Source organism: Anabrus simplex, chromosome 1 (assembly GCF_040414725.1).
Source record: "Anabrus simplex isolate iqAnaSimp1 chromosome 1, ASM4041472v1, whole genome shotgun sequence".
In the NCBI taxonomy this organism is placed as follows: domain Eukaryota; kingdom Metazoa; phylum Arthropoda; class Insecta; order Orthoptera; family Tettigoniidae; genus Anabrus; species Anabrus simplex.
This window is the reverse complement of record NC_090265.1, coordinates 953,754,776-953,777,231: the sequence shown is the minus strand read 5'-3', so window position 1 is coordinate 953,777,231 and position 22,456 is coordinate 953,754,776. Positions and strand designations below refer to the sequence as shown.

Genomic DNA, 22,456 nt, shown 5'->3' with positions numbered 1-22,456 from the left:
CCTGGTAAACAGGTTGTAAATTCAGAGAACGATCAGCCTTCAAATTCATCTTTTGAATGCCCTAAAGAATGTCTTAGGATTGCGGCGGATACCCCCGCACCTGTTCCTTTTCTTAAGATTGAGTTAAATAACGAGCCTATAACAGCTCTCTTAGATTCAGGAAGTGTTTGTTCGATTATTTCGGCTGAATGGTATTCTAAATTGAAAACGGTTTGTAAACTTCCTGACTATGTCTCTTCTCCTGTTCAATACGTATCGGCTAATTCATCTCCATTAGAAATTCTAGGTTCCTTACTGGTCAAAATTCGTATTTTTAAGTTTACATGGAAAGTTAAATTGTTTGTGGCCAAGCAATTGTCTTGCCCCATTATATTGGGAGCTGACTTTATTTCTCACACTGGTCTTGTGCTCGATCTCCAGTCTAGGTCGTGCACATTCAAATTTGCTTCTAATTGTAAAATCCCACTATTAAAGTGTAATTCTGTGTCATGTTCGTCTATTTCGCCTACCCAGGATGAGATGTTGTTAGACCTTAGACATCTAACTGAGGAGCAGGCTGATAGTATTCGCAAACTGTGTCAGTCATTTCCCGAGGTGTTCTCTGATACTCTTGGTGTTACTGACCTTATTGAATACAAAATTGAGGTCACGGATTCGATTCCTGTCCGTTTTCCACCTTATAGGCTATCTCCACCTAAAATGAAGGCTCTGAAAGAAATCATCGATCAGATGTTGAAGGACGGTATTATTAGGCCCTCTAAGTCAGCGTATTCTTCGCCTATTTTTTTGGTCCCGAAACCCCAAGGAGGCTTCAGGCCTGTCATTGATTACAGGGCTCTCAATCGGAAGGTGGTGTTGCAATCTGTGCCCCTTCCTGACCTTCATTCTTGTTTTTCATGGTTTCGTAAAGCCAAGTTCTTCACCATCTTGGACTTGAATCAGGCCTATAATCAAATTCCCCTTGCCGAAGAGTCTAAACACCTTACAGCGTTTGCCACGGACTGGAATTTATACGAATACAAACGCGTGCCTTTCAGGCTCCCCACCGGAGCAGCTGTACTCACTAGGCTACTAGATGGGGTCTTCTCCGACATCAAATTTGAGTACTTATATCACTACTTGGATGATGTCGTCGTATTTTCAGAGACTTTTGAAGAACATCTAGATCATCTGCGAGAAGTTCTCGATCGCCTTCGTAAGGCTGGGTTAACGGTTAAGTTGTCCAAGGTTGCCTTTGCTAAACCCTCTATGTCTTTCCTAGGGCATATTGTGTCACCTGATGGTGTAGCAGTCGATCATTCTAGAACACAGGCCATTCGTGATTTTAAACCTCCCAAGGACATTAAAGGTATCGCCAGGTTCATTGGTATGGTGAATTTCTTCAGGAAGTTTATTCCTAACTTCGCTAATAGAGCGGCGCCCTTAAACCTTCTTCGTAGGAAAGGCATCAAATTCGAGTGGGGACCTTCTCAACAAGCCGCTTTTGAAGACCTTAAATTAGCTCTTTGTAATGCCCCTGTACTTGCTATGCCTGATTTCTCGAAGAAATTCATTGTCCAAACCGACGCATCGTCGTCAGCAGTAGCTGCAGTCCTTCTTCAAGAGACTGAACTAGGGAGGCGACCCATCGCCTATGCATCTAGGACTTTGTCGGCTCAAGAAGCCAAGTATTCCATCTATGAGCTCGAAGGTTTGGCAGTCTTATTCGCCTTAGAGAAGTTCCGTCTCTATCTGGAACATGTTAAATTCGACCTGGAGACAGATAATCAAGCCTTAAGCTGGGTCTTAGGTAGGCCGCGTCGTACTGGTCGTATAGCCCGTTGGGCCATCCGTATTTCTGCCTTCCAATTCGATGTCAGGCATATCAGAGGTACTGAAAATGCTGTTGCTGATGGACTCAGCCGTATGTTTTCAAACGACGTTGAGAACCATGAACCGGTCGACCGTTCATCACCTCCCGAGTCCACACTATTTGATGTTAATGCCATTTTAACTGATGCCCCCATGCTCTATAGGGATATCGAGAAATACCAACATGAAGATCCGACGCTGGCTCCGATAATGGAAACCCTTTCTTCTGGGGAACATGTTGTCCCTTATGTTCTGAGGAATGGTGTTTTATGTTGCCCTTCGAGGCATGACAAGATGATGAAGGTTGTCGTTCCAGCTGTTCTTGTGCCTATGATCTTCAAGTACTATCATGAGACCCCATTAGGGGGGCATCTTGGAATTTTTAAAACTCGTGAAAAGATTCGTGAAATGTTCATCTGGAAAGGTATGGACGGTGAAATCCGTGAACTAGTAAAGGCTTGTAAATCCTGTTTGATTAGTAAACCAACCATGTCCACCAAGGTAGGCCTCTTGTCTTCTCAGCAAGCGTCGCGCCCCTTGGAACGCCTGTATATTGATTACGTAGGACCATTCCCCCAGTCAAAGGGTAATGCCAACAAGTTCATCCTTGTGTGTGTAGATGGTTTTACCAGATTTTCTTGGTTATTTCCGACTAAGCTGGCTACCGCTCAGTCTACCATTACTTGCTTAAATTCTATTTTTGCTTCTTTTGGTCCGTGCCAATATATTGTATCTGATAATGCTAAGGCTTTTACATCTAACTTATTTCGTAAATTCTGTTTTGACTTATCCATCTCTCATGTAACTACTTCTGCTTATTACCCTCAACCATCTCTGGCTGAACGGGTTAATCGTAATCTCAGATCCGCACTTATTGCCTATCATCATGAAGATCATTCCAGGTGGGACACGTCCCTGCATTGGTTAGCTTTTGCTTTGAATTCGGCGGTTCATGAATCTCATAAGTTCACTCCAGCTTCCTTGATGTTCAAGTTTATTCCCAACACGCCGCTCTCTAACCTTTGGTCTCTGAGTGACATTCTACCCGAGACAATAGATCCGGATAATATTAAAGATCTTTGGAAGAAGGCTAAAGCCAATCTTAAGGTATCTCATGAAATGGTTAGAGAAAAGTATGATCGTGGACGGAGACCCACCACTTTGAAGGTAGGTGACCAGGTGATGGTCAAGAATTTTGTTCCCGCGGGCAAGCTTGCCCCCAGATTTCATGGGCCTTGTATCATTCTCGATTTTCTTACGCCAGTTACGTTGTTAGTAAGCAATCCAGCCACCGAGAGGATATTTAGGGTTCACCTGTCACAGGTGAAACCAGTGTAAATTTTGTGTCAACTTGCTTCATATAATTTGAAAGGAATATGAAGGTTATATTTTTTTTTGAGTTCAACTTTTAAGGCTTTCTGCCCCTTCTATAATATTTTGGTCTTATATGTAAGCCTCGTGTAAAACCTTCCCCGATCCGTTAAACTGCCATTCTGTCCTTGCCTCGGCCATTACCACGCTCCCGTCTCCTGCTTCAATACACACTGTGGCTTGATTTGAGTAAATGCCATGGATATCTGCACGCCGCTGACCCCTCAACCTCCTCACCAAGCCTGTGCCCTCAAAAAAAATGATGATGGTCCAACAATATTCTGCCGCCTAGCTTTAATGTTTCAGTGCCCCCGCAGCCGCGCGGCGCCGTGCAGCAACTGGGTCCGAGGACGGGCCCCCTCGGCCCCAGCGAGGACGACGTGTGCACGGCGAGCCGGAGCTCTCCTCCCGGCCAAGGCTGATGTGCGGCGCACGACCTGCTACTTGCCCGCAGCCTGTATATGTTCACCGCGGGCGCGGCGTGCTTCAACACCTCTGCTCCCCTCATAGTGCGGGCGAGCGGTATCTCAGGGTACTTGAGGGGTCCGAGCGGCCTCCTTTGGACGCAAGCCGCAACGGCCGGTCTGGCCATCCCACTTCATCACCATCAACTACATGAACAGTTACTATAAGTAATGACTACACTTGGGAATTTAACTGCAATATTTGGTGGACTATGCACAATTTTTCATCACTTTTAAGTATTAAAAGTTTATCTTCAGAACTCAACTTCTACAAACATAAAGACTGTACTTCACCTGCAACAACAAATGTTGAAACTGAATCAAACCAAATTAAGAAATCTTATAAATGCTTCTGCAATCAATCTTCATATCCACAGCATAACTTGGACCTGGTTTCAAACAATTTCATGTGTCACCCCTGGAGGAACTTTTGGGGGGGAGGTCTGTACCGGGCGGTACACCTCCACGCCGCTAATTTAAAATGTGCGCCTGTTGAAACTCCTCTGCTGGAGGAGGGCTGAACTTTATCTACGCTGTTAATTCTTTACCTTCTCAGAAGATGTCACCACGTGGAAAATTTTGAGTTTTTGAACTGTGTCATTTTTGATGTGTTTTTGTTTCGCCTGAAGTAAGAAGTGTAAACTTTCTCTCCTAGAGGACACTACTGAAGATCAACAATAGTGCACCCTAGTGCGGAGTCAAAGAACTATTTTGTTGGAGAAATTTTTATTTCAAATGTTTGTTTCTTGTTAAATTTCTTTCTGTTATTGTTTAAGTTGGCTGTATACCCCTCTTTTTCCCCTTGTTTTAGATTTATCCAATCCCGAATTTCTTTTAGTAATTTCCGACCAATCCGATGTATTTCCCCCCAACTTGGATATGTTTCTGTAACCTAGCCAATAAAATAATTGTGGGCGGGTGTTTTCATTCCCCTAACGCCTAGAACCTTCCACGAGAGGATATAAGCTGCTGATTTTTGGGTCTCTGCGCCACTTCTGTTCCATCTTTCAGTGTGTTAAGTACATAGCAGGGGGCGGGAAGCGCCTCTTTCTTCGGCAGCGGTCAACAACAAGGTAATGGCCGATTAATAACTTCTTTCTTTGCTAGCTCAGCAGTTTAACTTTCGGGGCGGGTTCTAAGCGTTCAACCATGTAACCTTTTCCTAAAATGTAACTACTCTTTTCATATATTCTCTTTTAAAACCACATATCGGGATAGAGAGTGCTTAACCCTCTCGAGCTCCCACTCACATCGTCTTGAGGTGAACTTATTTTTCTCAACCAATTCTTCCGTAATGTAATGTAAATTGCTATTAAGTCACCTCTGTAGTATGGGATTAGCCCTTGTATTAACGGCCTAGTGCCAAGTAGGTCTTAAGCAAAGTGTATTAGGAGTGCAAGTTCGCCTCCTCTCAAATTGTATTTTAGAGGTCATGTATTAACCTTCTTGTAATTTAACAGACCTCAGTAGGTTGGGTATTTTACCCCTGTGTATATGCCCTTTGAGGACAGCTTAAAGGTGGAGTTCGGAGTGGCCTATGATAGGCTTGTATTTTAGGGGGAAGTTGCCCTTTCTTGAAAATTGTGTTTCTGCCTCAAGGAGGCTTTTGGGTGTAATTGGAAGCAAATGTTTCTGGCATGTTTGGGGGTTTTCGGCCCCTTTGTTGTATGGTGTTCATTGTAAGGTTGGGCTCATTGCTCAAGAATTATGTTTCTGACTTTTGAAGCCCCAAATGGGGTACCTATGTAAATGTATTTTTCAATCGTGTTTCGGCTACTAAGTACCTGTTCTATTTGTTGTTACCTAATTTTGAAAAGAAAATATAACCTTGTTAAATTTTAAAATTAATTTCACTTTAGTAGCTTGAGACCTATTCACCACCCAGCACCTTCTTTCATGCATAACTACCACAAAAACACGGTAACATTATCCATAGCCTACAACGAATTTAGAAAAAAGTAGGATTTTTAAGTTTTGTCCAGCCCCCTTCCTGAGAGCAGCACTTGAAGAATTTTAAAACTGTAATTGAACAATGACTCTTAATCTCAAGGTTAACATCAGAAGATAAAAGTATTGAGGCAAGTTCTGCTATATGTCTAAATGCCACGATAATAAAAACGATTACTATCATTCCTCGCAGTTAAGGAACGTCACATATCAATGAAAGCAGCCTTTATGATTAATCATTTTAACCGTATTAGTCAATGTAACATACTCCTTTATTCCCTAAATTAAGATAAATCGGCAATCAGAGCCAATATCAGAACGTCAGCTGGACTACCGGTACTCCATCTTTCCGCAGTTTCATTTCACGACATTATTTTGGCAAATATCAACGTAAGTAACCTTTAAGATTAATCATTTGAACAGTATTAACCTATGTAACATTCTCCATAACTCTAAATTACGATAAATCGGCAATCAAAGTCAATATCTTTTCCATAAAGAAGTTTGCATTTCTACTGCCAGCGCTACGTGTCGAGCTGTGTAACTACTCCGATTACAGTGCGTGGACCCGATTGTCATGGCCTGTAAGGAGCTAGCTAGAGCGACGCATCTAGTTGACCGTGAGTAGAATGTTACAAGTGCTGCCTTCATTCGGAGATCATTGGAACCTCCGTAGCTAGAATCAGCTGTTTAAGCAGATTGACAGGGCTGGGAAACACGAATTTATGTGTTCCGTACACCATTTAAATTTGGAGCGCTCGTGACGTACGTTATCATGATAGACAGTATCTTTCCAAGGTTAGGAGAAGTTTATCAGAAAGTATCCGCTCTGAATGCGTGCAGTATAATTTAGCAGATTATTGTTGTCAATGCTACAAAGAAAGCTGCAATGGGAACATTACGGACTCAAATACTTTTTGCTTGTATTCATTACAATGACAACACTTTAGTTTCACATCAAATAGATACGGATAATTTCACTGATACTATACAGTATTTCCTTCAATATGCATTAACGGAACAGCTTCGTGAAGGCCCCAAGAACAAGAAGTTGTCATTTCCAATTGACAGGTAAAATTACCATTATCTCAGTTTAGAATATTTGGCATGGAATGGCATGTACTTCATAAGCTTGAACCATTCTACCTTTTCTCATGCAGAGGAATCGCCTTATTGGTATGGACACAGTTTGAATTAGCATTTACTCCTTTTGTTGTCTCCACTTGGGATACTAGGGTTAGTGTACAACATTCCTTGCATTTAGATCAATATGTTAGCTTGAGGAAGATTATTTTGCTTCAGCATTCATTTTCCTTTAACAAGACTTGTTTTACTACCCATCAAAATAATTTTATGGTGTTGGGTGTTCTGAAGTTTAGTTGTTCCATTGCAACTTATTCTTTGTTGTATCCAGTCAAGTTGTACGTACAGATTACAGTTTGTTTTTTAGTTTTAATGTTGATTAGAAATCCCAGTCTGATTGCTCCTATGGCTAATTATCTTCGTAGTAATATGTCAAAAAAAAACTTGCTTTATTTTCTTGTTAAGTTCTTCACTGGAAATGTTCACTGGTCTCCCTCCCACTTAGACTTTTAAATAAAATTTCACTTCAGAAAGTTCAGGCAATTATTTTGGGTAAGAGAGTGTTGGCCTAATTGATTAACGATGCAGTGCAAATTATTTTGATAGGTTCGATCAGTTTTTTTTTTGTACCTGTAAATGTTACAATACAGTGTGTTGGAAATTGTATTGTTTGTAGGTTAGATTACTACCTACCTTGATTTTTTTATTACATATGTGCTTTAGAGAATCCTTTTGAGACTTCTATTTTTTTTGCCTATGGAAAATGATGTAAAATTCTGAAAGAAAAAAAAAAAAAGGCATATGGATTTGAGACATCCGAAACACAACCCAATGAGGTACATGAGAAAAAGAAAACAACCTATGAACCTACCATCCAATTCTATCAACGGCAATACCAGTTGGATGATATGGATGTCATAGGATTAATGGTTGGTGCTAGAGGAACCATTCCTCTTTCTCGTCTAGTTCTGCAAATCATTTAACCTCAATCTGGCATTAATAAAAGAAATTTCAGTGACTGCCTTGAAATTTTCTGTCCAAATCCTGAGGAACCATATCTCCCAAACTTTTTAATGCAACAACATACAGTATGTCATATGTGCTAAACAACTCACAATTACTTTTAATATTCATATTGTCTTTCTGTAGCTATACTTTGTCCTCAGGGGCCATCTCCATTTGGGGAAAGTCTAAATAAATAAATTTTTAAAAGATCTAGGATGTAAAATCTCAGATGATTCTCTAAGCAAGTTTATCTTATGTCAATGAATGTATTTTTTAAGACTTTTGGAAGAAACCATGGATGTAGTTTAAGCTTGCCCTCCGTGATCATTCCCTGCATGCAAAGCAAAACTGTTGCATCATATATTGTTGGTCCATCATTTCAGAACTTTTTTATACCATAAAAAATTAGTTTAACATTGCTCAAATTTGTAGAGGTTTTTCCATGGCAATGAAATAGGCTAGGGCTAGGCTTGGGAAAGTATAGTGAGCGATATGTCTTAATATCACGCTAAATAAAAGCTATCTCATCCCACACCCCTGCTAAGTACATGGCAAAGAATAAGAGTAAACAGAGTTGTCATCTTTCCCCTAACTCATCTGTTTGGAATTTTTTGTTATAAAATTATTGCTACCACCAGTATTAATTTTGATATAGTTTATTTAATTGAAAATTCCTATAAATTATCATTACAGTTTTTTAAATCTGGAGTCGAGCCTCCGTGGCTGAGGCAGCAGCATGCCAGCCTCTCACCGCTGGGTTCCGGGGTTCAAATCCCGGTCACTCTGTGAGATTTATGCTGGACAAAGCGGAGGTGGGACAGGTTTTTCTCCGGGTACTTCAGTTTCCTCTGTCATCTTTCATTCTAGCAACACACTCCAATATAAATTCATTTCATTAATCATTCATTAGTCATTGTCCCACAGGAGTGTGACAAGCCTCGGCAGCCAGCACAGTTCCCATCCTCGCCGCTAGAAGAGGGCTTCATTCATACCATTCCTGACCCGGTCAAATGACTGGAAACAGGCTGTGGATTTTCATTTAAATCTGGTGCTACAGAAACCAGTAAAATTAAACCATAGTGTAAATAAAACATTGTAGTATTTATTGTAAATCAACGTACCTGTGTGAAAACTAATCTTCATAATCTCTCTCAACATTGTCACTTTCCAACATCCTATTCATGTTTTATGTTTCAGACCAAAGATCATAAACTTAGAATCAGTCTAGCTATGCTTCATAAATGTCTCTTTAATTACTGAATTTAATGTGTGTAAGTTATTAGCCCACAACACCTGAGATTGATGGTGGGCTTCCACCTAAGCTTCCAAGCAGGCTAATTTTCTGTTAGGGTTTTTTGCCTTAATGTTAGAGGATCCCTCCTCTCTGCAAGGCAGCAGTTTCTATTTCCCCAAGAGAGTGGAGTGCCTGTTTCTCCAACTACACAATTCTGAAGATCCCCTTATCTGCTGCAGCTGCTGTTGAAGACTTTACCATAACCCTGGCAAGGGGCCGAATATAGGTGCAGTGTGTCATTTAATCTGGTCCCTCATCCTCGACTTTACCAGCTTGGGTGACCCTTGCCAGGAGCTGAAGCTTCCACCAGGACACTCTTGGGATCACAGAGACCTGCAAGCCTCCCCACCACGTCAAGGTGCCAGACCATCGGGGTGCTGTGTGGCCTTAATGAAAGTAGAGATCCAGCATTTGTCTAGTGTGAAAAACCATGGAAATCCATCTTCAGGACCGCAGACTGAGAGATTTAAATTCAACCTCTCCTGAATGCAAGCTTGCAGCTATAGCCAACTCTGTTCAGTGCAGAATGTTCAGCGGTACATATACACTCTCTTTCTTTCTTTCTCTCTCTTTCTATGGTAAGTTAGTGAACTCTCTTATTTGATCAGCCCATCTTTCTTTTAACGACTCTTCACCAAGACCTTTTGCTGTGAATTTTTTCGTGGACAATCATCTTTTCCAGGTCGCCATCCTTTCTCCTCATAATGATACCAGAATTGCAGGATTCTTTGGTACACAGCTTGGCTTAGACTGTCTTGTATTCCATTTTTCTGGATGACTGAATCAATTGTTCACCTGACTGTCCATGGTATTTGCAAACTTTTTCTCCAGCAGCACATTTGAAGGCATTGCTTTAGTTTCTGTGTGTAGCTTTCATGGTGTAAGTTTTGCATCCATACATGAAGATTGAGAAAACAGGTGATTGGACTAGTCTTTTCTTCATATTCAATGTAATTGGTCTCTCTTGTCCGATCATCTTTAATTTTGCTGTAGGTATACATTCCAGCAAGATGCAATGCTAAATTTCTTCTTCTCGGTTAACTTACCTGTATCCTTGATTACTCTTTGAAGGTTGATTAGATGCTGTGGTATCTTAATCTCTGCATCTTTGTTGACTGTCGTTTTGTCCACCTCCATAGCGTAATGGTTAGCACTATTAGCTGCCGTCCTCGGTGGCCTGCGTTCAATTCCCGGTACTGCCAGAAATTTAAGAAGCAGGAGGGCTGGTATGTGGATGAAATGGACATGCACTTCACTTCCTGAAAAGAGCTGCACCACCTCAGGATGAGGACACTAGTTTACTTTTTATCATTGTCTTGTCTTGCTCCAATTAATCTTCCATCCAAGATTGTGACTTTCATGTTGTACACGATCAATTATCTCAGCAAGCTCTTGTACACTAGCGTACTGGCTATAAGTGCGGTGTCATCTTCAAAATGTAGGTTATCGATTCTCTTCCCAGAAGGTGAGAATCCTCCTTCCCAGTTGTCTAGGGCATGTCTCATGGTATATTCACCATAGATGTTAAACAGCTGAGGTGATAAGATGCATCCTTGTCTCACACCTGCAGAAACTTTGAAAGTTGGATGATCCACTCTTACTTTGCCCAAGTTGTTACTGTACAAGCTGTATACTGTATAAGTGAAGTGATATGAGACAGAATTCCCATTTGCTCTAGAATACACAACTTCATCCACAAAACACAATCAAAGGCCTTTTGGTTGTCAGGGAAGCACAGAAACAAGAGAATGTTTGTGCCATATCAACAAACTCAACTTCTTAGCCATGATTACATTCTTATTAGAATTAATTATGTTCCTTTCCTTACAATACTTCTACATTTTAACATGGACAACTTTGTCATCCTTACTTGACCATTGCCGGCCAGTGACTCAAGGGGGTTGTATACTTTCAATTAAAATAATTTACACTACTTTCACAAAAATGCACCAAAATTACATGTTAAATGGTAGTCAAACTATATTGCCTATTGAGTTGACAAATATTTTAAATATTTTACTGTTCAAAACTGAAATATGCAATTCACCTGTTTGGAGAAATAATCCATTCTCTTCCTTGCTCACAGCAAATTGATCAAAACACATCGGGGAAAAAAAACCCAGAGTATTCCTGACCTCACAACTGCACTTTTTTCAGCATTGAAAATCCTATTAAAATTACAATTGTTTGTGTTTGTGTTGGTCTTCTGAGCCTCTTAAACTCTTCTCCTGTAACAGCCTTCATAAAAGGTTTGTGACTGGAAACCAATTCTCAAATTCATCTCTATACACTTGTAAAAGCTTTTTTCTGTTTTGTTAAGCACTTTACAAGGAGGACGATAAGCAAAACAGTGGCAAATATCATTACCACATGAAGTCATCGTAGGCCTACTACAATGCTGTAATGTTGAAAAACAGTTGAAGTTTTACAGAACGGGATGTTTGGCACGACCTGGTATTGCTTCGTTGAGTGCCTTGAAAAATTGAGGTCCAAGATCAAATGAATTTAATGTAGCAGCATAGCTGTTGGGGAATGTCATGGTGTATACACATCACAATACTATATGCAAGCAAAGTCACACTTGCAAAATTCCCCCCCTTGCACCTACCCCTTAGCTACCTAAAACTCCCATAGCACAAACGGTGCTAACAAGGTTTGTACAGATGGACATGTAAGTTCTCTGCAGATAACAAGGGGATTTATTAGTTTGGGGGGTATGGCAAATAGAATTTGGTTAGTTATAAATGATTTATTAATAAGTTTGGAAGGTTTGCTAAACAGAATTTGGTTAGTTGTTGCAAGTTACTGCTCGCAATAAAAATTATAGGGGTAGCATTAACTTGTTCTTTCTTGAACTGCTCCTGTCGTTGACATATTTGCTTCAACTGGAGCAAATCTCGTGGATGTGGCAGACATCTAACATAGAAGCACTCTAGTGGCTGTCATGCACAACTGCTGTGGTGCGTGTTAGCCAGTAAGTGGCCCTGTGTATACCAGTTCTAAATGTGATAACTTCATGTTATTGACTTCCAACACTGAACTCCTGAAATACAAACTACCGGCCCTCTGGAGTTTATGCCCATTGGCAGGTAGAACAGACATTAAACAAATAACAGTATTACTTCAGTATAGTTAAATCTTGATACAATACTGGGCGAACCAGAGGAAAGTATTGTTGTAGAGGGAATTTTTATTGTTATATTGAGGATTTAGCTATGATTCATTTTCATTTCTGCAGACAAATAGGTGAACATTCTTGAATTGAACTACATTATCACTAAATTTGTAACATTTAATTCTGACAAAGATGAGATTTGAAAGAACAAAATGCAAATAATACACAAAAATTCAAAATAGAATAGGTAATTTTGTGTTCAGTTGGTAACAGATAACATTAGTATCAGTCGATCAGTCAGTCATCAATGATCTGCATTTAGGGCTATTGTCCTGGTGGCAGATTCCCCATCAGTTGTTTACCTAGCTTTTTCTTGAAAGTTTTCAAAGAACTTGGATGTTTATCAAACATTTCCCTTGACAATTCATTCCAGTCCCTTCTCCTATAAATTAATATTTGCCCCCACATTTTCCTTTTCATTTTATGATCTTTCCTACTTTTAAAAGCTACACTCAAGCTTATTCATTTACTATTATTATTATTCCACCCCATCTCTCCACTGACATCTCAAAATATACCACATACTCTAGAATAAAAGACTTGAGGATTTCCACCTTTCCAATACAAGTGTGATCACACTTGGCGATTAAATTACATGATAAAAATTTGCAGTACATGTTTCATCTCATGAGAGACATCTTCAGCTGCTTGTTAATAGTTTAAATTGAAGTAGACATAACAGACATTAACAGATAATACAGAATAGTCAAACATGTAAAATTCCTAAAACATAACAAGCCTGCACTGAGTACACTTGAAAAAAAAATTTGTGTTTACCAAGCTCGATAGCTGCAGTCACTTAATTGTGGCCAGTATTCCGTATTCAGGAGATGGTGGTTTCGAGCCCCACTGTCGGCAGCCCTGAAGATGGTTTTCCGTAGTTTCCCATTTTCACACCAGGCAAATGCTGGGGCTGTACCTTACTTAAGGTCATGTCCGCTTCCTACCCTTTTCCTAGCTCTTTCCTGTCCTGTTGTAGCCATAAGACCTATCTGTGTCAGTGCAACATAAAGCAGCTTGTTAAAAAAAAAAAAAAAAAATTGTTAATGTGTTCAGAACTACTGTAATGATTAGTCTGAAGAACAGGAAAACACCATTGGCTCCATTTCATATTACATCTATATATATATATATATATATATATATAGAAAATAAGAGTTTTGTCTGTACATTGCTCAGAATTTGAAAAGAATGGTATTTCTGTATCTGTCATGTCCATAGTAACAAGGAAATGCACTTTTTACTTTTGCGTAATGTCTGTCGGTCTGTCTGTCTGTCTGTATGTACACACATCACTAGAAAACGAATAAAGCGAACTTAATGAAAATTGGTATGCAAAGTAGGAGAATACGTCGCTACAATCTAGGCCATAAATAATTTTATTCACACTGATGGAAATGGTAGTTTAGGGGAAGGCTGAAAAGTTAATTTTCAATTATTTATGGTATTAGTGGTTCTATCGTAATAAAAATTGGTATGAAAGGTCGGGCAATAAGTCGCTACAATCTAGGCTATCATTAATTTTATTCGCACTGAGTGAAATGGTAGTTTAGGGGAAGGCCTAAAAATAATTCTTAAATATTTGCATTATTAGTGGTCCTAACTCATTGGAAATTGGTATGCAAAGTCTGAGAATGAGCCACTGCAATCTAGACTATAAAGCATTTAATTCACCCTGAGTGAAATGGTAGTTTAGTGGAAGGCCTAAAATGTAATTCTCAAATATTTATATTATTAGTGGTCGTATCGATAAATACTACATAACCAAAGTTATATAGAATTAAATTTCCGACCATACCGGCTATGGTAACACAGATATTCATGAATATGTATTTTTGTTGTGAAGTCCATATCAACGCCGAGTCAAGAGAAAATGTGTTAACATAATTTAATGAAAACCAGTATATAGAGTCAGGGAATAAGAAACTACAGTCTAAGTTATAAAGAATTTTATTCACCGTGGATGAAACTGTAGTTAGGGGGAGGCACCTAAAATGTAATTGTTAAATACCTATGTTATTGGTTCTATCGAAAAGTACTACATAAACAAAGGTTATAGAGAATTTCCAATCATTTATGTTTTATTCAGTTTTAACGTACCGACTATGATAAGAGTGGTATTTCAGAGTCGAAAGAAAACTAAATGTGAAGGGTTACAATATCAAAAGTTCATAACATTGATCAACAATAACATTACATTGACCATTGTTTGTTGTGATGTTCTTTGTCTCTTATTCTGCCTCTCAACTCCGATAGATGGGATTACTGCTGCGTAGTGAATATAATAGCCTGACTGAATATTGGCGGGAAATAGCCAGGGAGTTAGAAAACTTTCTTCTTTAGCATGCTATTCCTTTGGTTCATACATTTTCTGATACAGCTGGTACGTAGCACACTGGTTCATCATAGTATTCCAGCTGTTCGATCCCTACTCTGACGCGCTGTTTTGAATGAGCAGTGGGCATAGCTTCTTAAGGCAGAGGTGGGCATAGCTTCTTAAGGCAGAGGCTCACTTAGTAGAGTAGTAGTAGTAGTAGTAGTAGTAGTAGTAGTAGTAGTAGTAGTAGTAGTATGCACTGGTCTTGAATAACAATTAGGGCTATTCCAAATTATAGCACCATAATTCACTAAATACTCATAACTCAACCCTGAAAAGAGCCGCTTCTTCCTTTTCATTTTTATTTAATTCTACATTAATTTTATTCGAAATTAGCAGCAAAGAAGGGTTTTCTTTTCTGGCTTGGAGGAAAAATTTGCCTCCAAGTCAGATAGATTTTTCCGCTGCCAGTGTAGTGAATTGATACTTTCCGACTCATCGGGTACTCCAAGAAAACAGATTAGTAAAAGGGCATAGTTTTTGCCCTGGGGGTCGCCACTATTCGACCGCCTCCCCGCCGAAGAGGGACGAAGAATGTTCACGGCTCACGGCAGTCTGCGCCTTGGTCATTCCAGCTCTGGAACTTTGGACTTTTAGATCGGCAGCTTAGTCCTGTTCGTTAAAAGTGAGAAAATGGTTTTTCATTTGATCAAGTATTTCATATGAAAGCATTGCTTTCAATCGCACCATTCCTACTGACGTTATTGTAATGTATGTTCATTTCAGTAGGGAAAACCACTAAGACAGTCTTTCTGAGGATTTTAAAAAGGCAGGTGGAGAGTGAGTTCCTACCATTATAATGAAAACTTCCCAACCTGATTGTGACTGATGGTATGCAAGCGGGTCTACCATTACAGTGAGAATTCCCTAACTCAGTCTTCATATGAGAAAAGATGTTTGGTGACTTCCCCGTCGTGTTTCTGTTGTTGCTATTTTGCTTTACGTCGCACCGACACAGATATGTCTTATGGCGACGATGGGATAGGAAAGGCCTAGAAAGTGGAAGGAAGCGGCCGTGGCCTTAATTAAGGTATAGCCCCGGCATTTGCCTGGTGTGAAAATGGGAAACCACGGAAAGCCATCTTCAGGGCACAGATATGTCTTATGGCGACGATGGGATAGGAAAGGCCTAGGAAGTGGAAGGAAGCGGCCGTGGCCTTAATTAAGGTATATATATATATATATATATACCGGGCGAGTTGGTCGTGCGTGTAGAGGCGCGCGGCTGTGAGCTTGCATCCGGGAGATAGTAGGTTCGAATCCCACTATCGGCAGCCCTGAAAATGGTTTTCCGTGGTTTCCCATTTTCACACCAGGCAAATGCTGGGGCTGTACCTTAATTAAGGCCACGGCCGCTTCCTTCCAACTCCTAGGCCTTTCCTATCCCATCGTCGCCATAAGACCGATCTGTGTCGGTGCGACGTAAAGCCCCTAGCAAAAAAAAAATTAAGGTATAGCCCCGGCATTTGCCTGGCGTGAAAATGGGAAACCACGGAAAGCCATCTTCAGGGCTGCCGACAGTGCGGCTCGAACCCACTATCTCCCGATTACTGGATACTGGCCGCACTTAAGCGACTGCAGCTATCGAGCTCAGTCATCGCGTTTCTAGGGTAACATTAAGAGCTATGAAATTTCATACAATCATGCTTGCAACATGCACACTACCTAATCTAGAATTCTGTATACAATGTAGAATTCCGTAGCGAAGCACGGGTACATCAGCTAGTTTAAAATAAACTTTAGTCTTTCCTTAAGGTAAAGTTGTCCTTGCATTTGATTAATATGAACTCATTATTCATGACATTCATGCTGTTCTTGCTGACAACACATATATACTTGTGGAGACAGATGATCCTAATTTAAGAGGGGGGAATTCCTCAAAGTTGAAGGAAAAACAACTATTTTACATTGGATTATTACAGGTACCGGTAACTTGGACTGCTGTGGAATGCATAAAATGCAGTATTTAAAAACATGTGCCTGGAGGAGGAGGAGGTTCTAAAAATGTTCGCAGGCAATATAGGTAGTACACTTAACCCTCTTGTCACTCCTTACGGCTGATACCCCTCAAGTGACGTGGCCGTGTCATTCCTCGCATGGGGACTTTGTCAGGCACGGGTGGGGTGGGAGGGGCAGAGAGAGGGGAAGGGAGAGTGGCGCTCATAAGGGAAATATGTGGAATAGGTTTCTTAGTTTCTTACTGCCTAGTAATTTTAGAAAAGAAAAAAGTATTAGAACAAACAACAGACTTCTTTTTTCTGGAATATCATTCAGATTAAAGTTGTTATACAATTAATCCAAGGAAATGAATAAGTTTTCACATACATACAGTACATACATAAGGTTGCCCTTACTGACCCTCCATAAGATTAATTAATTGAAATAAATGAATTGTCGGCCTTGCTCATGTGATTACTCATAGAAGAAAATTTACAGTACTTTTTTTGCGTTAACATGCTCAAGGCACGGAGTTGTGAAGCTACTTCCTGTCTGATCAATGTAGGTAGCTTCACATTGGTTACAGGTAAGCCTATAAATGCCTGAGTCAGAGAATCGATCATTTCTGGAATTAACAGAACGATGATAAAAGAACAATTGGCGATTAGTATTGCTGGTCAAAAAAAAGCTATTTGGAAATCTTATTTCTTGAACAAGTTTGTTATTTGATAGGTGCTAGGATTATTATAAGTAAACTTTGTGAGTTTTGGTTTTTATATGTAATTCTGGAACTAATTTGGAACATTTGTTTCTTACCAATTTTTCCTATTATTTTATTGATGGTATTGATGTTAAATCCATTAAAACTCTCTAAACAAACTTGCATCCATTCCCGTTGCTCATTCAGTTATTATGCGAGAAACACATGGAAATCTGGAAATACTGTTGTGTAAACTGAAGTACCAGGAACACAAGTGGCAAGTGTGTGGTGATTTCAAAGTGATAGGTATTCTGTTAGATTTACAAGGAGGTTACACAAAGCACTCCTGCTTTCTATGCGAGTGTGACAGTCGAGCAAGTTTACATCACTGGACTCAAAAAGAATGGCCACGTAGACAATAGATTGTAGGATCGAAAACCATAAAACAAGAAACTCTTGTTCACAAAAGCAAAATAAACTCTTACCTCCGCTTCATATCAAACTAGGGATTATGAAGCAGTTATTCATTAAGGCCCTAAACAATGAAGATGAATGTTTTCAGCACCTGTGTCATAGATTCCCAGGCATCAGAAATTCCTAAATCAAGGAGGGTATTTTCACAGGTCAGGAAACTCCTTTCCGATGCTAATTTTGAAGACATTATGTGTGCTGCAGAGCGATCGGCATGGACAGCATTCCGGAATGTGGTCAAAAACTTTCTTGGAAACACAAAGGATTCAGACTACAAACAAATGGTGGATAGATTGTTTCTTTCCAAGATTTAGGCTGCAAAATGAGCTTGAAAGTGTACATGTTACATTCACATCTGGAGTATTTCTCTGAGAACCTAGGAATGCTGAGCAAAGAGCAAGGAGAAAGATTCCATCAGGGTCTACAGGAAATGGAACGCAGGTATCAAGGTAAATGGAACAAAAACATGCTGGCAGATTACTGCTCGTTACTAAAGAGAGAAGGTCCAACTACTCCTCACACACGAAAAGCAAGGTGAAGAAGTTTCTTATACTAAGTTAGGACATTATAAAATTGAAACCTGCCGGGTTGAGTGGCTCAGGTGGTTAAGGTGCTGGCCATCTGACCCCAACTTGGCAGGTTCGATCCTGGTTCAGTCTGGTGGTATTTGAAGGTGCTCAAATACGTCGGCCTCGTGTCGGTAAATTTACTGGCACATAAAAGAACTCCTGCGGGACTAAATTCCGGCACCTCGGTGTCTCCAAAAACCGTAAAAGAGTAGTTAGTGGGACGTAAAAACAAATGAAGTTATTATTATTAAAATTGTAACCGCAGAATTACCATTCGCAGTACGTTATGAGGCTTAATGCGTGGTAAATTTTTGTTCATTTGGCTGTGTTTTTCTACAGATCTGTTAACACAATACACTACATATCTCTATATTATGTTTATAAGTATACCAGTGTAAGATAGGAGTGTTCAGATGGGTGAAAATAATAAAAAAGAAGCGTTCTTTACATGTGATAATAGTAATCTTGCATGTGTGCGTGCTGCATATTTATCAAATTTTCATTTTGAATTTGCACAAAATCCTGATGTGATAGGGAAAAACTGACTTCGGTTCCAGAATCAGCATGCCCGAAATATAAAAGATCACTATGTAAACTTCATGCAATGATCGGAACGTTTGAATTTGCAGGTCAGTGTTATTTATAACCGGCTTATTAAAATATTGGTCAAAAATCTTAATATAAACACACAAACATCCTAAAATGACATATTTTAAATACATGTTATAAAACAGGGCAATGAATTTTTATTCATCTAGTTAAATATACCAAGTCCAGTGTTTATGGGTCTACCACACAAAGAAGACAAATCTCACTAAAAGATAATTTCAGGCTAATAACATCTGGATAACCAGGCAACTTGGCTAGGTGGTTTGGATCATGTAGCTGTGAATTTGTATGTGAGGAAATTATGGGTTCAAACTCCACTATCGGCTACCCAGAACATGTTTTTCCATTGTTTTCCATTTTCACAACCATGGCTGCTTCCTTCCCAGTCCTAGCCTTTGCCTATCCGATCATCACCAAAGGATCTAACAGAGTCGGTGAGACATTTAAACATTTGGAAGAAGAAGAATTGGATATCTGAAGTCCTCACAATTATTAAATAAACTGGATTGCCTTGAATTCACCAAGAAGTGGCAGGGCACTTAGAGAAGTCCATTGTTTTCAACAGCTCATTAGTTATCTTGTTCATAATTCTCTCTGAACATTTAAAGCTGAGATGATACTGACAGGACTGAGAAAGTTGAAATTCTTCTAAATTAAACAATTCTATGTGAACTGGCATAGATAAAACTGTGCAGCTGCTGTCATCCAAGAAACACAGTGAATTTTCTGTGATTCTGGATAAACCTAGTGATGTAGAGATCAACTGTACTCAACATTGACAGTTTGCAATATAAAGGTTGAAAATTTTATTATTAACCATATAAATAAAATTATATTTTTGCCTGAATACTTCCATCTGTGTCCTCACTTTCTTTTTACATTAGTTTAGTCACAAGAAAGTTGGAATTGGGGTTCAGTTGATTTTTTTTTTAAAATGTTAGTCTGCCTGCCTGCCTGCCTTTCTTGTTGTGGGGAATCAGCTGGGCGGTTTTGAGTGAAATTTGGTATATGGAGTCTGGTTAAACTTTGTCTGGTGGTTTTAAGCTCCATGAGTTCACAGTATGCTGTAAAGGATGGAGATAGGGCATTAGATGAAAAGTGAAACCTATATTTACAAATATCTTGCTTCAGTTTCATTTCTGGGAAGTATTTAAGAATAAAAATTGAATGTATTTTTCTACAAATACAATGTGCTGTGTGGTGGAGAGGAAGTAGAGGGGAATGCAGGTCATTTTCCTGTCAGGTCTTGTGTACCTTTTCTCCTCTGTTGTGATGTTAGTGTGACTTCAAAGCTGGGCATCGCCATTCTGCTAGTAGATTCTCTACTTTGCACATCACGTACAGTATCTGATCACTGCCATTATTTCAGATAATTTGTGTACCTATTGCCACAACTGATAATCATAAAATATGCTTTTGATTTCGAGGAGCTGTACAGCTTACGTTGCCCAGCACTATTTCTAGAGATCCTCCCACCCCCAGCACATGATTTGCTTTTATCAAATCATCCTAGTACCTTACCTAGTGCCTGAACATGCTTGCTAGGCTTGTAGGGTTTGTGCACCATCAACATTGTCCATGCAGTGGACACCATTTTTTTGCATGACTTAGCTATTGCTATGTCCAGCTCCATGACTAAATCGTTATCATGCTGGCCTTTGGTCCAGGTGGTCCTGGGTTTGATTCCCAGCTGGGTCGGGGATTTTTACCCTCATTGGTTAATTCCAATGCCTTTGGGGCTGGGTGTGTGTGCGCACGTGTCTTTAACATTAGAATTAATCATAAGTAGGTACCCCATCTTTGCAGACCCACAGGTTGCCTGTAAGGAGTCCACTCAAAAGACCTGCACAGGCCTCTCCAGAGGCCATACAGCATTATTATTTGTACTATTCGTATGTAGGTAATGCTGATTGAAATGCGGCCATCTCAGGAGAGAACTATGAAAGCTGCCTGCTTTTAATAGTGTTTTGAAGTCAGAAAAATGTTATTTTAGAAACTATTCTAAGAATTCTTAACAGCAGAGAAATTAATATACTTAGACTTTTAATTTATTTAAGAAACAATCGTGTGGTAATATTTGGAAATAACTTGTTCCTAGTACAAAGTGATATTAACCTTCAAACCTTTTTCACATAGGTGAATATTCTGCTTGTTTATATAATGACTTCAAGGTATAGTTTTAATCATTGAGTTGAACATATTTTGTGGTTATAATCATCCCTATGCATTAAGTGATCTGTCTAGAATGAATGAAACCTGTTGATTCTGTACATTTTCTTAAATGAATTGACTGTAATTAGAAGTACATTTGGATTTAAAAAAGTGATATTGGTTTGTCTTTTCCCAGTTTTCTCATTTATGAGGGGGAGTGTCAGCCATGAGTGAATCAACAAACCTGGATGAAATAGCCGTGCAAGAACTCCTTAATGAAGCCAAGAGAGGAGCAGTTAGAGCTTCAGTACAGGGAGCATTAGGCTGGCAGAAGTGTCCTCTAGCACCAACCAATAAGCGTTTCTTGAATAATATGCTAGTAAACACTTTGCATGCCAACAGAATCAAGAAGGAGAAGGATAAAAGAAGACTACAAAAGCCCTCGAGTAGTGTCAAAGATACCGGTAGACGTAGTAGATCTCCGAAGGCAAGACCAGAATCTAGTACAAGTGGACTGAGAAAATCAGACTTGAATCAGAGGGATAAATCCTTCAGTGATGGAAGAACTCAGAGCTCTTCTGCTGTCAACAGAAATAATTGCAATTCTTCTGGTGAGAACAGCACAACATGCTCTGACACGGAGGAAAGGAAAAGACATAACAGTGGTTCACGTGAAAGAAAGAATGAAAAATGGAGATCAGTGAAATAAAAAACTGCCTTGTACTTCATGTTATGTAACTTGAGTTCATTATTAAGACTATTCTCTTAAATGTATTTCTAGTACTTACTCCCCTTAGTTAGAACATGCTCATTAACATGTTCTGTGTATTTTGTTTTAAATTTGCATCCTGTCTTCAGAGAAATTATACCAGTAAGAAACAGGTCTTGACTATAAGTTATATTAGTAATATTTCTAAGTTCCTGAAGTTGTTAAAAACTGGATCTTCTTGAAAAATGTAAAGGCCTTGTAGTCTAGCAGCAGCCTAAACATTTTCTAGTAATTCTTTTAAAATAAAGATAGCATATATAAAGAATCTTTCTAACTTTTTAAATTGTTATTGTTAATCCCTTAACTGGAAACATTTACTTTGCTTGTAACCTGCCCTGGGTAGATTTATTTCATAAAGCAAGGAATATATTCTTCATAGAAAAGATACCGGTAGATGTAGCAGATCTCCGAAGGCATGATCAGAATCTAGTAATACAAGTGGATTTAGGTGCAAACTCAAACTGAATTTGAGGCACAGAAGTGACTAGACGACAGCTTCTTTAAAAGCAGACACTATTTCAGTGTCCAGCCAATTGAACTTGAAAAGAGCTGAGGCTGATGTTCAAATGTGATGACTGACCTAGCAGAATCTATTAACTCACACATTCAGAGAACAATACATTCAGCTTCTTCTAGTTACATTTTCAGCTCTTCTGCCGTATTTTAAATGATTCTTAACTTT

General features: G+C 39.3%; 1 protein-coding gene across 1 annotated transcript in view; it reads left to right on the top strand.

Annotated features, from left to right (window-relative positions):
• The first annotated feature begins 6,322 nt into the window (after positions 1-6,322).
• The window catches only part of LOC136857793 (vesicle-associated membrane protein 7), a 79,687-nt gene continuing 63,553 nt past the window's right edge, over positions 6,323-22,456 (top strand). Inside the window, exon 1 of the mRNA XM_067136727.2 lies at positions 6,323-6,704. Within this exon, the coding sequence (XP_066992828.1) occupies positions 6,523-6,704 (182 nt within the window). The 5' untranslated portion in view covers positions 6,323-6,522. The remainder of the gene's footprint in view (positions 6,705-22,456) is intronic.